Genomic DNA, 14,656 nt, shown 5'->3' on the forward strand with positions numbered 1-14,656 from the left:
TATTTAAGGTTTAAAAAACGTTATTTGAGACTTACTAGCCTACTTTTTGTTGTCTGACAGAAAATGAGGGTGTGATTGGCGACAACAACAACGAGGAACCAGGGCCAGGGGTCTCAGCGGCCACGGTCACAGCACGACCACCGGAGAGAGACACTCAAGAGATTGACTTTGAGGAACCACCAGGCGCAGCAGTTTCATCGGATAAAGATAATAATCGGGCGACCATCTACAACAAAGACCCTGGATGCTGGCCTAGTGTTGTTAATGAGGACGCCCGAAGTTACTGGATTAGTTCTGGACCAGTGCCATGCCAGAATAGAGACAGTGACTTTAAGGCAGATGGAAAACTGTATAAACACCAGAAGCGGAGCTTTTCAAAGAGTTTCTTCAACAGAACCCTGGCCAATGGTGAGACTGTACCACGAGAGTGGCTTCTATATTCTCCTGTAAAGGCGTCAGCTTTTTGTTTTGCATGTAAGCTATTTGGGAAGGTCACAACTGCATTTTCTGGGAGTGATGGCTTTAGTGACTGGAACCATGCCAAGAGAACCATCGAAAAGCATGAGCAATCAGAACATCACAGACAGTGCATGGTAACGTGGTTGTCTAGACAATCCGAAAAGGGTCAGATTGATTTGAGCTTAAAAGAACAGTTCAATTCAGAGTGTCGGTATTGGGAGGAAGTTCTAAAAAGAGTAGTTGCCACTGTGACATTTATGTCAGAACGTGGTCTGTCCTTCAGAGGAGGCACGGGCACGTTTGGCTCGCCGCACAATGGCAATTATTTAGGTCTTCTTGAGCTGATCGCTTGTTTTGATCCCTTTTTGAGGGAACATATTGTCCGCTTTGGAAACAGTGGGAGGGGGACCCCGTCCTATTTGTCCAGCACAATATGTGAGGAGTTCGTTCAGCTAATGGGTGAAAAGGTTTTATCAGAGATTGTTGATCAAATTAAACTTGCTAAAGACTTTTCGATCAGTGTAGACTCTACACCAGATGTGTCTCATGTTGATCAACTGTCATTTATTATGCGTTACGTGTCTCCAGACGGTACAATCGAAGAACGCTTCTTAGACTTCCTCCCGATAAGCAGTCATGTAGGTGAATCACTTTTCAATGACGTGATGGGAGTGTTGGGTGAACTGGGCATTGATATACAAAACTGTCGTGGTCAGTGCTACGATAATGCAAGTAATATGTCTGGTGTATACAAGGGTGTACAGTCTCGCATCCGTGCAATAAATCCCCTTGCAGCGTGGATTCCTTGCGCAGCACATACTCTTAACTTGGTGGGAGTCAGAACTGTAAATTGCTGTACAGAAACAGATCAGTTCTTCAGTCTTGTGCAGTCCCTGTATAATTTCTGTTCTGGATCAACATCGCGTTGGCAAATTATCACCAGTAACCTAGACCCAAATGACAATAAGAGAATTGAACGCCTTAAATCTCTATCAGACACTAGATGGTCAGCGCATGCAGCAGCTACAAGGGCTTTGTCTCTCAACTATGAAAACATCCACCAATCATTAGTGCAATTGTCAGAAGATGAAACGCAAAATGTCGCAACCCGAAATGAAGCAAAGGTCCTTGCAAATAACATGGCAAAATTGGAGATGGCGGTCCTGTGCCAATTTTGGAATTGTGTGTTGCAGAGGGTTGATAGAGTAAGTGTCATGTTGCAAGCTGTAGATCTAGATCTCGTGAATGCAGTTGATTTGATTGCCTCCTTAAGAGACTTTATTGCTACGCTGAGAGACGACTTTAAGCGATTTGAAACTGCAGCTCTTAATATGTCTCCTGTGTCCAAGACATATAAGCATGACACTCAAAGAAGGCGCGTGCGTAAAAAACATGCTGATGAAACTAGTGAGACAGAGTTATCTATGGCAGGCAGGCAAAAATTTGTTGTGGATGTATTTAATGTCATCAATGACCGGCTTATAGCAGAACTTGACCGAAGATTTAAATCCTATAAGGATGTGAGTGAGCTCTTTTCTTTCTTGAATAACATCCAGAAACTTTCTGTAGAAGAAATACGGTCAGCAGCTATGCAATTGCAAGAAAGATATCCAAATGATTTGCACGTTGATTTTCCTGACGACATTGTGCATTTCAAAAGCTTTTGTAAAAATGAAAAAACCATGTCGTCAAGGCAGTTTCTTAAACGTATTCGTCAGAGGGGCTTGCAATCTGTCTTTCCAAATGTTGACATAGCACTGCGAATATTTCTCACATTGCCCATCACCAATGCATCAGGAGAGCGCTCTTTTTCTAAATTATCACTGATCAAGAATCGTTTAAGGTCAACTATGGGACAGGATAGATTATGCAACCTCACTCGCATGTCCCTTGAGTCTGATATTGTTAGAAAGCTTGATTTTGCAGATATTGTAAAAGATTTCTCATTGCGCAAAGCCAGGAAGAAGACCTTTTAGGTCCTCCTGAATAAGTGCACAGCATGACTCAGCCTTTATTTTATTATTTACTCTGTGTTTGTTAACTAAGGTTCTTATGGACCATTGTTCTGGGTAACTGCATGACGCACACTGTATTTTATTATTTACTCTGTGTTTGTTAACTAAGTTCTTATCTGGGCCGCTGTTCTGGATAAGTGCATGATGCACTGTATTGCATTATTTACTCTGTGTTTGTGAACTATAAGCTTTAATAGGATATCTGGGCCTTTTGGTCTGTCCTCTGCACTTTTGAGTTCTGGAAAAGCATACCACTGTATTTCATTTACTCTGTAAACTAAGGTTTATCTTGGCCTTTCGGTCTAATCTTGCACTTTGAGAGTTGTTCTGGCTAAGCGCATGACGCACTATTTTATTATTTACTCTCTACTGTGTTTATTAACAATGGTTATTGACCTTTCGGTCCGATTTTTCACATCGTGACAGGCTATAGTAGGCCTATCAATTCAGCCCAGCTATTTTCGAATGTCTGATGCATAGGGTTAACGTGGTTAAACTGACTGCTATTAAATGCTGTTATCTCTTACTGATATTAAATGCTGTTATCTAATTTTGCTGTGGTGGACACTGCACTTTGAGAACAACTGGATGACAGGACTTCCAGAGCAAATATTTTCCTTTTCTTATATTTTTTTTTACATAATTAGTCTAATGTGTTGCTCATCAAAAAGTGCATCTGTGGAATGACAACCACTCGTCATCACTCATTTAGCTCTTTAAATCGACTTGTTGTCGAGTTTTTTTCTTTTCTTGAGTCAAAATTGTATAGGCTATTGCCTACGCTACGATTTATGCAAGGCGCACTTTGGCCGCCTGAGTAGCCTATTTGTTTTGTCAATGTTGTTTATTGAATAAGAAAATAAATGTGAAACATTTGTTATAAAATTGAACTGCATCGTTTTTTCCCCATCATCACCACATTTATTGTAGCATACGACTGTAGTAATGCGCTGATACAAATATTTTTACAGCAAAAAAAGAGAAAAAGTTGATTTATATTGTTCAAATAGAACCGAATTAGACCCGATTTAGACCGACTTAGACCCGAATTAGACCCGAAAAAGGTTGTGCACGCACATGCACGTGAAATTACGCCGCTAGGGGGCCTTTGATTTTGTGGTGTTCCACGGCCCTGAGTGGTCTTAATGCGGCCCTGAGCATAATGCTACAGAAATCCCCAGTTTTGTGAGTCATTGAGTTAAGATTCTGTATTCCTTCAAAGTAATGTAGACTAGAGAAACAAAAACGGTCTCTGCTCATGGGCATTGTTGTATAAGATTAGCAATGTCTGTTACTAAGGTCCATCTTGTGGAACCTTGTGTATGGCCTAGGAGTTACGATTTGATGGTGTGCCATTAGCATCCTTTGAAAATAAACTAGAAAAAGTGCTCCTCGGAGCACAGGTCTCCGCCAGGTCACGTTGTTATTGTGGCCTCCTAGTGGCGCTATAATAGGCCAATGTGAAAAGGTTGGCATTTCTTCCTCGGCCTAGTGGGAATGTGCGTGCATTCATGATTTGAGGCATTTTGTTGCAAAAATGTGTTTTGCTAAATTAGACCTGCTGGTGGCGCTATAACAGGCCAATGTGAAAAGGGGGGCATTTCTTCCTTGTCCTAGTGGGAATGTGCGTGCAAATTTTCACGGAAATCACACGCTGCGTTCATGATTTGAGACATTTTGTTCAAAACGGACCAATCCTGCCAACTTTGGAAGCCAACCTTAGCCAATCAGGATGGAATATGAAATATCGGACAGATCCGTCTTGATCACATGACTATAGAGATACTGTGTACCGATTTGCGTGATATTTGGATACAGTCTGTAGGAGTAATATCCAAAAATGCGCTATAACAGGCCCATGTGAAAAATTTGGGGCAGAGGTTCTGCCGTGGCATCGAGGGAGTGTGTGTGTGCAGTTTCACAGCGACCGGGCCAACGGTGGCGGAGATTAGCTGGTAACAGACAGAAGGACGGACGGACGGACACAAGGACGGACGGACGGACGGACGGAGGGTAAAACATACTCTCTCGCCATGCCTTCGGCCTGGCGGAGACAATAAATATGAAAAAACAGTTTTGGTAAAAATCTACACCCACGGGCTACAGTTAAAACAATGGCAGTGAACTGTGATGCATTGTGAGATTGCAGATCTGCTATTTTCATATCATTTTTGAAAGTGTGTCTGTATGTAACACATTTTCTTTATAACCATTATCACATAGTTTTCAAAAGCTTCCAAAGCTTGTTAAAGGATGGACTGTGAGACTGTGTAATATTACATTAGGGAATTTTAAAGGTTTCATGACGTTCATTTTCTTTTCTTTTTTTTCTTTTTTGTTTTATGACCTCAATTACAACCAAAAAAACTGAAATTTGAACATTCAGTGGATTTTCTGTGGTCTGGGGTTTTCTGAATAATTAGGCTAAAAATAGTGCTGGGATTGGCCCCTAGACTTTGATGTCACAGCCCATTAATCCCGCCCCCTCTCTTGATACTTTTTTTAAAATGTTATTTTAGGCAGTCTATTTGTTAGAGTATCTTAATACATAACTCAGGGGTTCACAAACTTTTCAGGCCTGCGACCCCCCAAAATATTCATATTTGAACTGGGGGGCCCCCACCCCGACAAGCTCTCGGAATTGTTGGCATTACATTTAGTTTGACTCGGTTAGATAAATATTGTGCACTGCGAGGCGTTGTGAGCTTGTAGATCAGTTATTTTCACAACGTTTGCCTCTTTCTTACTTATTATTTGACAATTTGGGCAATTTAGTATTCAATCATTTAGAAATGTGGAGATACCCTGTATACACATATACTGTAAATTGGTTTGTTTACTGCTGAGTGGGAAAACAATGTTGCACATTAAGCTAATCCTCTGGGGACCACCCAGAATAATTTGGGGACCCCCTGGTCCCGACCCCCAGTTTGGGAACCGCTGATGTAACTAACAAAACTGCCACTGGTCTACCTGCTCTTCTATTGAGGCATTTAGACACTGGTGTTAAGTAGGACTATTACTGGTTGCTGGTGGATGTACTGCATACTGTTGTAGCTCAACAGAGAACATTTCAGCATTGATTGATTGATTGAATATTTTATTAGGCAAAAAAATGTAAAACTACACATTTACATTTAAAATACTTTGTCTAACAGGTCCGTTCATAAAAGTACTTGCGGACTTGTTTCCAATTAGGGCCTTGGTATTCAATTCATAGTCATATATAGTGGCACCACAGTTCGAATATCATTACACAAAGAAAATAAAAATAAAACAGCAAAAAAAAATATATATATATATGTATTTATATATATATATATATATATATATATATATATATATATATATATATATATATATATATATATATATATATATATATATATATATATATAAATATATGGCACTATGTACAACAAAATAAAAAAATAAAAAAAAAGGGGGGGAAAGATATGTACAAGAACAGGGGGGGGGGGGGGGTCGGCTGTCTAACGGGAAAATGGTACTACCTCCTCTTTTGGCCTCCTGAAAGGTGATTTTTTTAAGGCTCTTTTAAATGAGCTCAGCGAACTGCTTTTTTTGAGGGATGGGGTTAGACCATTCCAATCCTGGGTGGCAGTGCTGTAGAAGGAGAATTTGCCCATGTTTGTTTTATGGGTGGTACCAAATTGTTGTTAATGCTCCCTCTGGTATTGTGACTGTGGGTGTCACTAACCTTTTGGAGGTATTTACTCAGATATGCGGGAATAGGGGGCATATCGGGCAAATTTTCATTTACAATTTTGAAGGCCAGTCCCATTTTTAGTTGTTTAACCCTGTCTTCCACCCTGAGCCAGCCTAGGCTGGCAAAATGGGTGGGAGAAAGGTGGGTCATGGGCCCCAATCCGAGGAGTAGCCGAATCAGTTTGTTTTGGGAGGTTTGAAGCTTAGTCTTCAGTGACACTGAGGTGTTGGAGTACCAGGAGGTGCTAGCATAGTCAAAATGTGGTTGAATCAGGGCCCCTGAGATGGTCCTGAGGGCCTGAGGGTTGACAAAAGAGGAAACTCTGCCCATAAATTTGGTTCTCTGGTTTATTATTTTGACCACCTTTGTCCCCATGCTTTCACCTGACAGGTATTTGTCGAGAATACAACCCAAATAGGTAATCTCTTCTTTGCTAGAGATAATTGTGTCATCGACTTTGACCTTGAAATCATTTACCTCCATCTGTCTGAGGGAGTGTTTGGTCCCAAAAAGAATGGATTCAGTTTCCCCAAGGTGTAGTGACAGTTTGTTATCGGTAAGCCAAGTACGGATTTTTGAGAGTTCGGAGCTGAGCGCCTCCTCAACTTGCAACTTGTCCTCTCCCGAGATCAGGAGTGCCGAGTCATCAGTGAACAGGAACAATTTGCAGTCACAGGCAGCATTCATGTCGTTAATGTATAAAAGGAACAGTAACGGCCCTAGAATGCTGCCCTGAGGAACCCCACAGCTCACCGGGAGGGAAGAGGACATGGTTCCGTCGATGTCAACCACTTGTTCTCTTCCCTCCAGGTAGGATCTCATCCAGTTCAGTGATGTGCAGTCAAAACCAATTGCCCTCAGCTTATCAAGTAAAATTGAATGGTTTACAGTGTCGAACGCTTTTTGGAGGTCCAACATGACCATGCCGCAGTATTTGCCCGCGTCTACCTCACGTTTGATGTAGTCGGTCAAATACAGCAGGCATGTGTCAGTGGAATGGGAGGTTCTGAAGCCCGATTGGAATTCAAACAACAGTTTATGCTCGCTGAGGTAGCTGTTGATTTGTTCTTGAATTAATCGCTCTACAACCTTTGAGATTTGTTTCCTTTTTTATGCAGAGGGATTACTCTTGCCAATTTGAAATCTTGTGGGACGTGACACTGGCTGATGGATAGGTTTGTGATTTGGGCTACTATGGGGGCAATAGCAGTAGCTGTGTCTCTGAGGAATCTGGTGGGGATATTGTCAAGGCCGGTGGCCTTGTTCGGCTGGAGGGCTAAAAGTTTAAGTTTAGCACCCAGGTTATGACATGAAAGTAATGGATTGTAGCTTTAATGATTATGCATCTACAAATATTTTCTTCCCCTCAACTTTTCAGTACTACATTATGCAGAGAAGAGACATCTTTGTCAGTTATACAAACGGTTTATTGTCTCCGCCAGGCCGAAAGAAATGGGAGAGAGTATGTTTTACCCTCCGTCCGTCCGTCCGTCCGTCTGTCCGTCTGTGACCAGCTAATCTCTGGCACCGTTGGCTTGATCGCAGTGAAACTGTGCACACACACTCCCTGGATGCCAATTCAGAACCTCTGCCCCAAATGTTTCACATGGGCCTATTATAGCGCCACCAGGAGGCCACTTTTAGCAAAACACATTTTTTGACAGTACTCCTACAGATTTTGTCCAAACGTCACGCACATCTGTACACAGTATCTCTATAGTCATTAAACGAAACAGGTTTTTCAGATTTTTCATATTCCATCCTGATTGGCTAAAAATGGCTTCCAAAGTTTGCAGGAGTGCTCCGTTTTGAACAAAATGCCTCAAATCATGAACACAGCATGCAATCTCCGTGACATTTTGCACGCACATTCTCACTAAGCAGAGGAAGAAATGCCACATGAAAATGTTCAAATCAGCCTCATGGTGGCGCTATAACAGGCCGATTCGTGTTTTTACCTATAACTGCACCGACCTGTGTACAACTTTGTATGCACACTCTCTAGAGGCCAGGGAAAAACCTTTGCCCTGCATTTTTCACATCTGCCTTTTATAGCGCCACCAGGAGACCAACTTATGTAAAACACATTTTTGGATATTACTCCTTCACATTTTATCCAAATTTCACGCAAATCGGTACACATGCTCTTTATAGTCATGTGATGAAGACGGATCTGTTCGATTTTTCATATTCCATCCTCATTGGCTAAGATTGACATTGACAGTTTGCAGGAGTGGCCCGTTTTGAACAAAATGTTGCAAAGCAGCGTCCGATTGCGGTGAAACTTTGCAGGCACATTCGCACTATGTTGAGGAACAAATGCCACCCTTTTAACATTGGCCTGTTATAGCGCCACCGGGAGGTCTAATTTAGCAAAACATTTTTCTTTAACAAAATGCCTCAAAACATGAATGCAATGTCCGATTGCCGTGCAAGGCCTAAGAAGAAATGCCACCCTTTTCCCATTGGCCTATTATAGCGCCACCAGGAGGCCACAATAACCTACCTGACCTGGCGGAGACCTGTGCTCCGAGGAGCACTTTTTCTAGTTTGAAGATAATTCCATGTAAATGGATAGTATAGTCAAAATCTACTTCTTGTAGATATCTACTGTGTAAATGGACAAATACAAAACAAAGTTAGGGAAAGCAATACATGTTTTAAGTGTAATTTATTTCATCCATAATTTGTACTGTAAATCAAAAAGTCAATAATTGATTCTCCATTTGTATTTCAATTACATTTTTCAGTTCAACTTAAGGAAATATTACAACTGATACAAAGCTCAAATAATTATTTCAAGCAAAAACAAACAGCAAATGACATGACATGTTGCTTACATCATCTTGTTAGGAAGCATAGAAAATAAAAAATAAACACTTATGATAACTATAATAGCTACAGGTCCATTGGAAATACATATTTCATTGCACCATGTCTATTCTGGGTACAAGTTATATTGTGTTGAACGGTGTTTAACCAAAATCAATCAATCAATCAATCAATGATGAAAAAAAAATATGCTTTTGTATGTCACCACAGTTGCTTTAAAAATTCCAATTTTGTATCAGGCAGTCCAGGCACTTTAATTAATTGACATTAATATTCCAGTAATAACTGGAACACTGTCACCCAAATTAACTTAAAGGGCCAACACCATGAATTTAAAAAAATAATAATAATATTTAATATCATATTGTTTATGTCCCTCAAACATTTTTCAAAAGGTTTGAGCCTAAATCAAGCCTCAGATATACTCATTCCAACTAACTTCTCTCTGGCTTATAAAGCACTTTCACCTGCAATACCACATTGTCCTGTTTGGCACGGGGCGCTATTGAGCCAGTTTGTATGCATGTTATCTCCTGGTTCTGTGTTGAAAAAGTAAAAAACAAAAAAATCGTGATTCATCATGATTTCTTTTTTTTTTGTTGGTTGGAACTGAAAAACGGGAGGAATTGTTTCCTGACGTGACGTAGGCAGGGGGACCAAATCAGTTTGGCCTGTTTTTAGACCAATTTACAGAAAACCCCAGATTTGCTGTGAAAGCCTGAGTGTTCAAACTGGGGTATTTTTGAGGATAGAAGAGAGGTAGGGGAGACCAAAAACACACAAAAAAGAAGAAAAAGTAAAAATTCATGGTGTAGTCCCTTTAAATCATACAGTGTGACATTCCTGCACTACATGTTCTACAAGCTTGCAATAGCTTGTTCCTTTGAATGGTGTCTCCATCCTTCAGGAATTTCCCCACTGCCCTTGAATTTTTTTGCCATAATAAGCCTCCAGTTTATTTTGAAATCGACAGACAAACCATTTCCAGTAAGTCAGTTTTGATTCATCAGGGGTAATTTTCCAGGTAGCAAACGCTGGACCAGCTTTTCGATAATCTTTGAATGGAATGAGCACATTTGGATGTGCGGCATCAGGGTAGAAACTTTGATCACTTGCAACCAATGTTGTGCAGAAATTAGTCCAAAGTTCCAAAGTATCAACCATGTAACATCCATTAATTCCCCCCGGGCGATGAAAAGGGACATTGTGTTGATTGGGGCTGTGTTCCTCAAGGGTGTTGGTACAAATGGCTTTACAGAAAGGACACTGTACCCAGCAACACTTGCATAGTTTGTCGATAAGAATTGTATCGATCTTCAACCGGACATCCTCCTGGTTGGTTGGGAGGCTGTTCAAATCTGCCTCCATGGACTCAAGGTGTTTCTTAATCTCCTCTTTAAGAAAGTCAAAGTTGTCAATGTCATTAAAATGATCATAGCAGTTGGTGGCAACGCGTAGGTCATCTTTTAACAGACTGGAAAACTCCTTCAACCACATGCTGGTGTCTCCACGATGAGTTTTGACTTTTTCTGTTGACTCATGCAACGCTTGCTTCAGACGCCTGACTATATCCTCCACATTGTTCTTCATGATACCGAGTATCTTGTTCTGATTGGTGGATAGGCCTATGTATTTCTTAACAGATTTTCTGATGAATTGCTCTACTTCTCTCTTTGGAGCATTGATATAATTCATGTAACTGTCAAAGTCCTCTTCCTCTGCCAGTGATTTTAAAACATGTTTCTCCAAGTTCACCCTATTCCCACTGAGGGGAGGGTGACTACATTGCATCTCTCCAGCCAAGTCAATGGCAGTCTTGTTATGGATAGCCTGAACTGCAGACACCTTCAGTTTGCTACAAAGTAGTTCACCAAGCACAGCGGCAGAGGAGTTACCTTTACAAAAGCTACTGAATACATCATAGAATTGTCCCTTTTGGTTTTCCAAATACGTACGTGCATCATTGTTCTTCTGGAATTCATAGTGAGACTTTTGAAAACAATCCTTTGCAATTGTACAAGCATTAAGTAGTAGATCAACTTTAAACTCCTTCTTGAGAGTGTATGCCATTTTCTTTGATTCAATTTCTTTTTCAAATTCTTTCACTAGTTTTTCCACATTTTTTCCTACTTCATGCATGTAACCAGTATGGTAGCCTTCTGTCTTAACAGGTTTCTTCTTAATTAAGGCATCGGTTTGTTTCTCGACGTTGGCAATGAGGGTTCTTATCTGATCGTCATAATTAAGTTCATTTGTTGTTGAACTAAACCCTAAAGCTTCTTTGAAAGTTGTGCTAAAGTGTTTAACCTTTACAGCTATATAATCAGAATAAGTCCCTCTCTTAAACATGTCTTTGTACAAACTGCGTCCTTTGCGTTCATTTAGGAGAGACCACTCAATGCGCATGTCCTGAAGTATAGAATCCACATCCTTTTGAATGTTGATCTCCTTTATGCCAGGAACACCTGCAGTGAGCTCAGTAACCCAACTTTTCCAAAGAGTGTTGAACTGCTTTTCCAGTTCCTTTCCATCCTTTGCCTTGTCCTTTAGCTTGCTGGCAAGTTCTTTGCTCTTCTGTAGAAGCTCGTTCTCATAAACTGTCCTCTTATCATCCATCTTTTTGCGAGCATTCCTCTGCTGAATAATATCCCCTAGCTTTCGTTTGGCTCCTCTCACCTCTTCATCACGGAAATCCTTAATTTTGGTTTCAAATCGTGATTTCCACTGAACCAGTACGTCTTTATCTTTATCTTCATCAAAGTATTTTTTCACTGCTTTTTCCACTTTTTCCCAAGTCTTGTTAATGTCTTTGATAAGATCACTGTCCTCAATCTCGTCAAGTCTTCCATTTTCAATTCTGTTGTGAAGTTGGTTTTCAATTGTGAGCATTTCTTGCCTTAAAGCCCACGTCCATTTTGCATACTCTTCTTCAAGTTTTCTGTAGAATGAAATTTCCTGTGTGTTTTTGAAACTGAAAACAAAGTTTTCATTCAGCAGGGCATTCCAAAGGTCTTTAATGGTGCTGTTGAATTCTGAAAGTGTCATTCCTTTAGACTGTGATGCTTTTGAGAGTATCAGGTTCTTCAGCTCTTGGATGTTTTCACTATAACCTGGGTTTGGAGGGGCCATGGGTGGATTGCCTTCCCAAAGCTGGGAAATGTATTTCACATCTTTTTCTACATCAAATGCAATGACATCACTGAAGAACTCAGCATCAACCTATTCCTCTTTGGCAGCTAACTTGGTCATCTTATCAAGATTTTCTTGTAGGCGTCTCTTTCCCACCTTGTTTTTTTCACCAGCTTCAATAGCTGCAACATTCTGGTGAACAAACACACAACTTGGAGACAGGTTAACCTTCTTCATTCTCATGAAGGCCTGAACAGCAATGTGAAGAATATCTTGCATCTCAGCTGGATTCTCTCCAAAGATGTTGATCAAAGTCATGTTTCCTAGGCCAATGACAAATGTTGCCAATTCATTGTCATGGTGATAAGTGTCTTGCCCTGCCAGCTCAGGAGCACGCAGTCCTTCAGTGTCCACAACCAGGACATAGTCAAACTTCAAGTCTTTCTGGATGTTCTCTGACACTTCCACTAGCTGCATAAAGGCCCCTCTAGTGCACCTGCCAGCACTTACTGCAAACTGCAATCCAAACATTGCATTCAGCATTGTAGATTTGCCACTACTCTGAATGCCTAAAATTGATAAAACAAAAACTCTCTTCTCGTCTCCAAGTGTGTTTTTCACCTCATCTAGAACACTAGTGATCCAAGTTAAAGGAACATGAGCTGCATCCCCATCCATCAGCTCCATTGGGTGTCCTGCTATCATAAGCTCTGCAGCCAGCTTAGGGTAATGAGACCAGTTCCCTCCCTTTCTGGTAGATGCATTGGCTTCATAGAGTTGTCCTGTTTCTCTCCAGATGTGCTCAAATCCAACAGTTGATGACTGCAGTTCATCTGCAATTTCCTTCAACTCATTTTGCTTCTTCTTCAGCATATCTGAGTTGCCATTATTCTTTTTCAAATCCAAGACCTCAGACCACTTAGCATCATATGCCTGGTTGACTTTAGAAAGTTTATCTGTGAAACAGTCATCCAGACAGAATACAATCCATTTTAGGAAGTAGAGTTTTTCATTCTCATCCAGAGACTGCAGGTTTTCAATAAACATCTGCATCAGCTTACTGGGTGGTTTATCACATTGTTCCTGTCTTATCCGCATCAGTTTATTTTCTTTTTCACTTTTGTCCTTCTCAAGATCTCCTTTGAGGCGGGAAAGGCCTTTGTTTATTTCGCACCACTCATGCCACAACTGGCCATGGCATGGTAGAAATGTGCCTTTGATCTCTGAAAGCTCCTTTCCTTTGAGCAAATCCAGAATCTGATGAGCAGCATATTTCCCTTTTTGGCATGCAGGGTCTTTTTCGTCTATTTCAATTCCAGGGACATTTCCCATGCTCTCAAGTTGGAAGGATGTTTTTGTTGTTGACAAAATGTTTCTAATTACTCTAGTCATTTCTTCAGCCACATTTGCCTGATTTCTATCCTTCACACCCATTATAAACTTCCCTGGTTTGATCTCCTTGGCAACAAAGTCATTATCAGCAAGGAGGCAAATGAGAGGTTTTGGACCCTTAACAAGGTCTTCCACCATTTTATCTCTTCTCAGAGTAGGTAAAAGAACAACATTGACTGAAGCCTTATCAATCAGTATTTCACGCTGTTTATCATGTATTAGAGCATCTCCATGAAGATTACAGAAGGCAACACAGTCAGAGAAAGCCTCATCTGGTTTTCCAGCAGGACAGTACCAGGCAATCTCTGCCATACCATCTATCAGGCAGTGAGATTTGGTGGCACCTCGACAATTCCTATGAAAGAACGTGCTGTGGCGGTTGCTGATTAAGGTATTCATCAGCTGGGATTTAGACAATGACACTGAACCAAACCGTAAAAATGACACCATAGGTGTCTCAGCTTGGCAAATTGGCAAATTCTTACTTGTGATGGAACCTGACTTATCAGTTTCCTTCCAAGTTTTTCTTATTTGCCTAAATGTCCACAAAGGGCACTGGATATCCATTGTGACTGGGTCAGGCACAAGCAAAGGTAAGGCATACTGACACTGTGATAGTTTGGTAATCATGTTCTGCCTGAGAAAGCTATCTGAGCAGTGAAACACAGCCATCTGAATATCCATTGGATGGATATGACACTGCTTCATGCTCTGATCATTGGTCCTGTTAACAATATCAAAGAAACTTTCTTCTGTGGAAGCCTTGTCAGAATCTTCAGTGCCTTTTAAAGTGTCTTCTACTGTTACTGGAATGTACCTGGCTCTGTGGTCTAGCATCAACAACTTCTGAAGGAAAGCATGAACTAAATCTTTCTCAGTTATCTCATTGGGCTTCTTTATGAAAGAGCCTATTTCCAGAATGTCAGCAGTTGTCAACTTATCTAGGTAGTTGTCTTTAAGGTGAAGTCTGCAAAGCAGTTCATTAAATTCTCTTGAACGTTCGACTTCTGGGCTGATCTTTTCAGAAATGTTCAAATATTGCTGTCCGTGGCCGACCTTTAAAATGAGCAAAACAGAAAAAAAAAAGTACGTCAATAAAATC

The 14,656-nt window shown here is 40.8% G+C and overlaps 2 protein-coding genes across 2 annotated transcripts in view; one reads left to right on the forward strand and one right to left on the reverse strand.

The window, feature by feature from the left end:
• Positions 1 to 14,656, forward strand: part of rgs9a (regulator of G protein signaling 9a) — a 514,629-nt gene that overhangs the window by 275,538 nt on the left and 224,435 nt on the right. The gene's annotated exons all lie outside the window — the stretch shown is intronic.
• LOC311054885 (interferon-induced very large GTPase 1-like) lies at positions 11,650 to 14,602 on the reverse strand. Its single transcript, XM_084070884.1, has one exon. The coding sequence runs from the start codon at positions 14,389 to 14,391 to the stop codon at positions 12,253 to 12,255; it is 2,139 nt and encodes a 712-aa protein (XP_083927010.1). The 5' UTR covers positions 14,392 to 14,602; the 3' UTR covers positions 11,650 to 12,252.

This window comes from Gymnoscopelus microlampas (assembly GCF_963454915.1).
Source record: "Gymnoscopelus microlampas genome assembly, chromosome: 11".
NCBI lineage: Eukaryota > Metazoa > Chordata > Actinopteri > Myctophiformes > Myctophidae > Gymnoscopelus > Gymnoscopelus microlampas.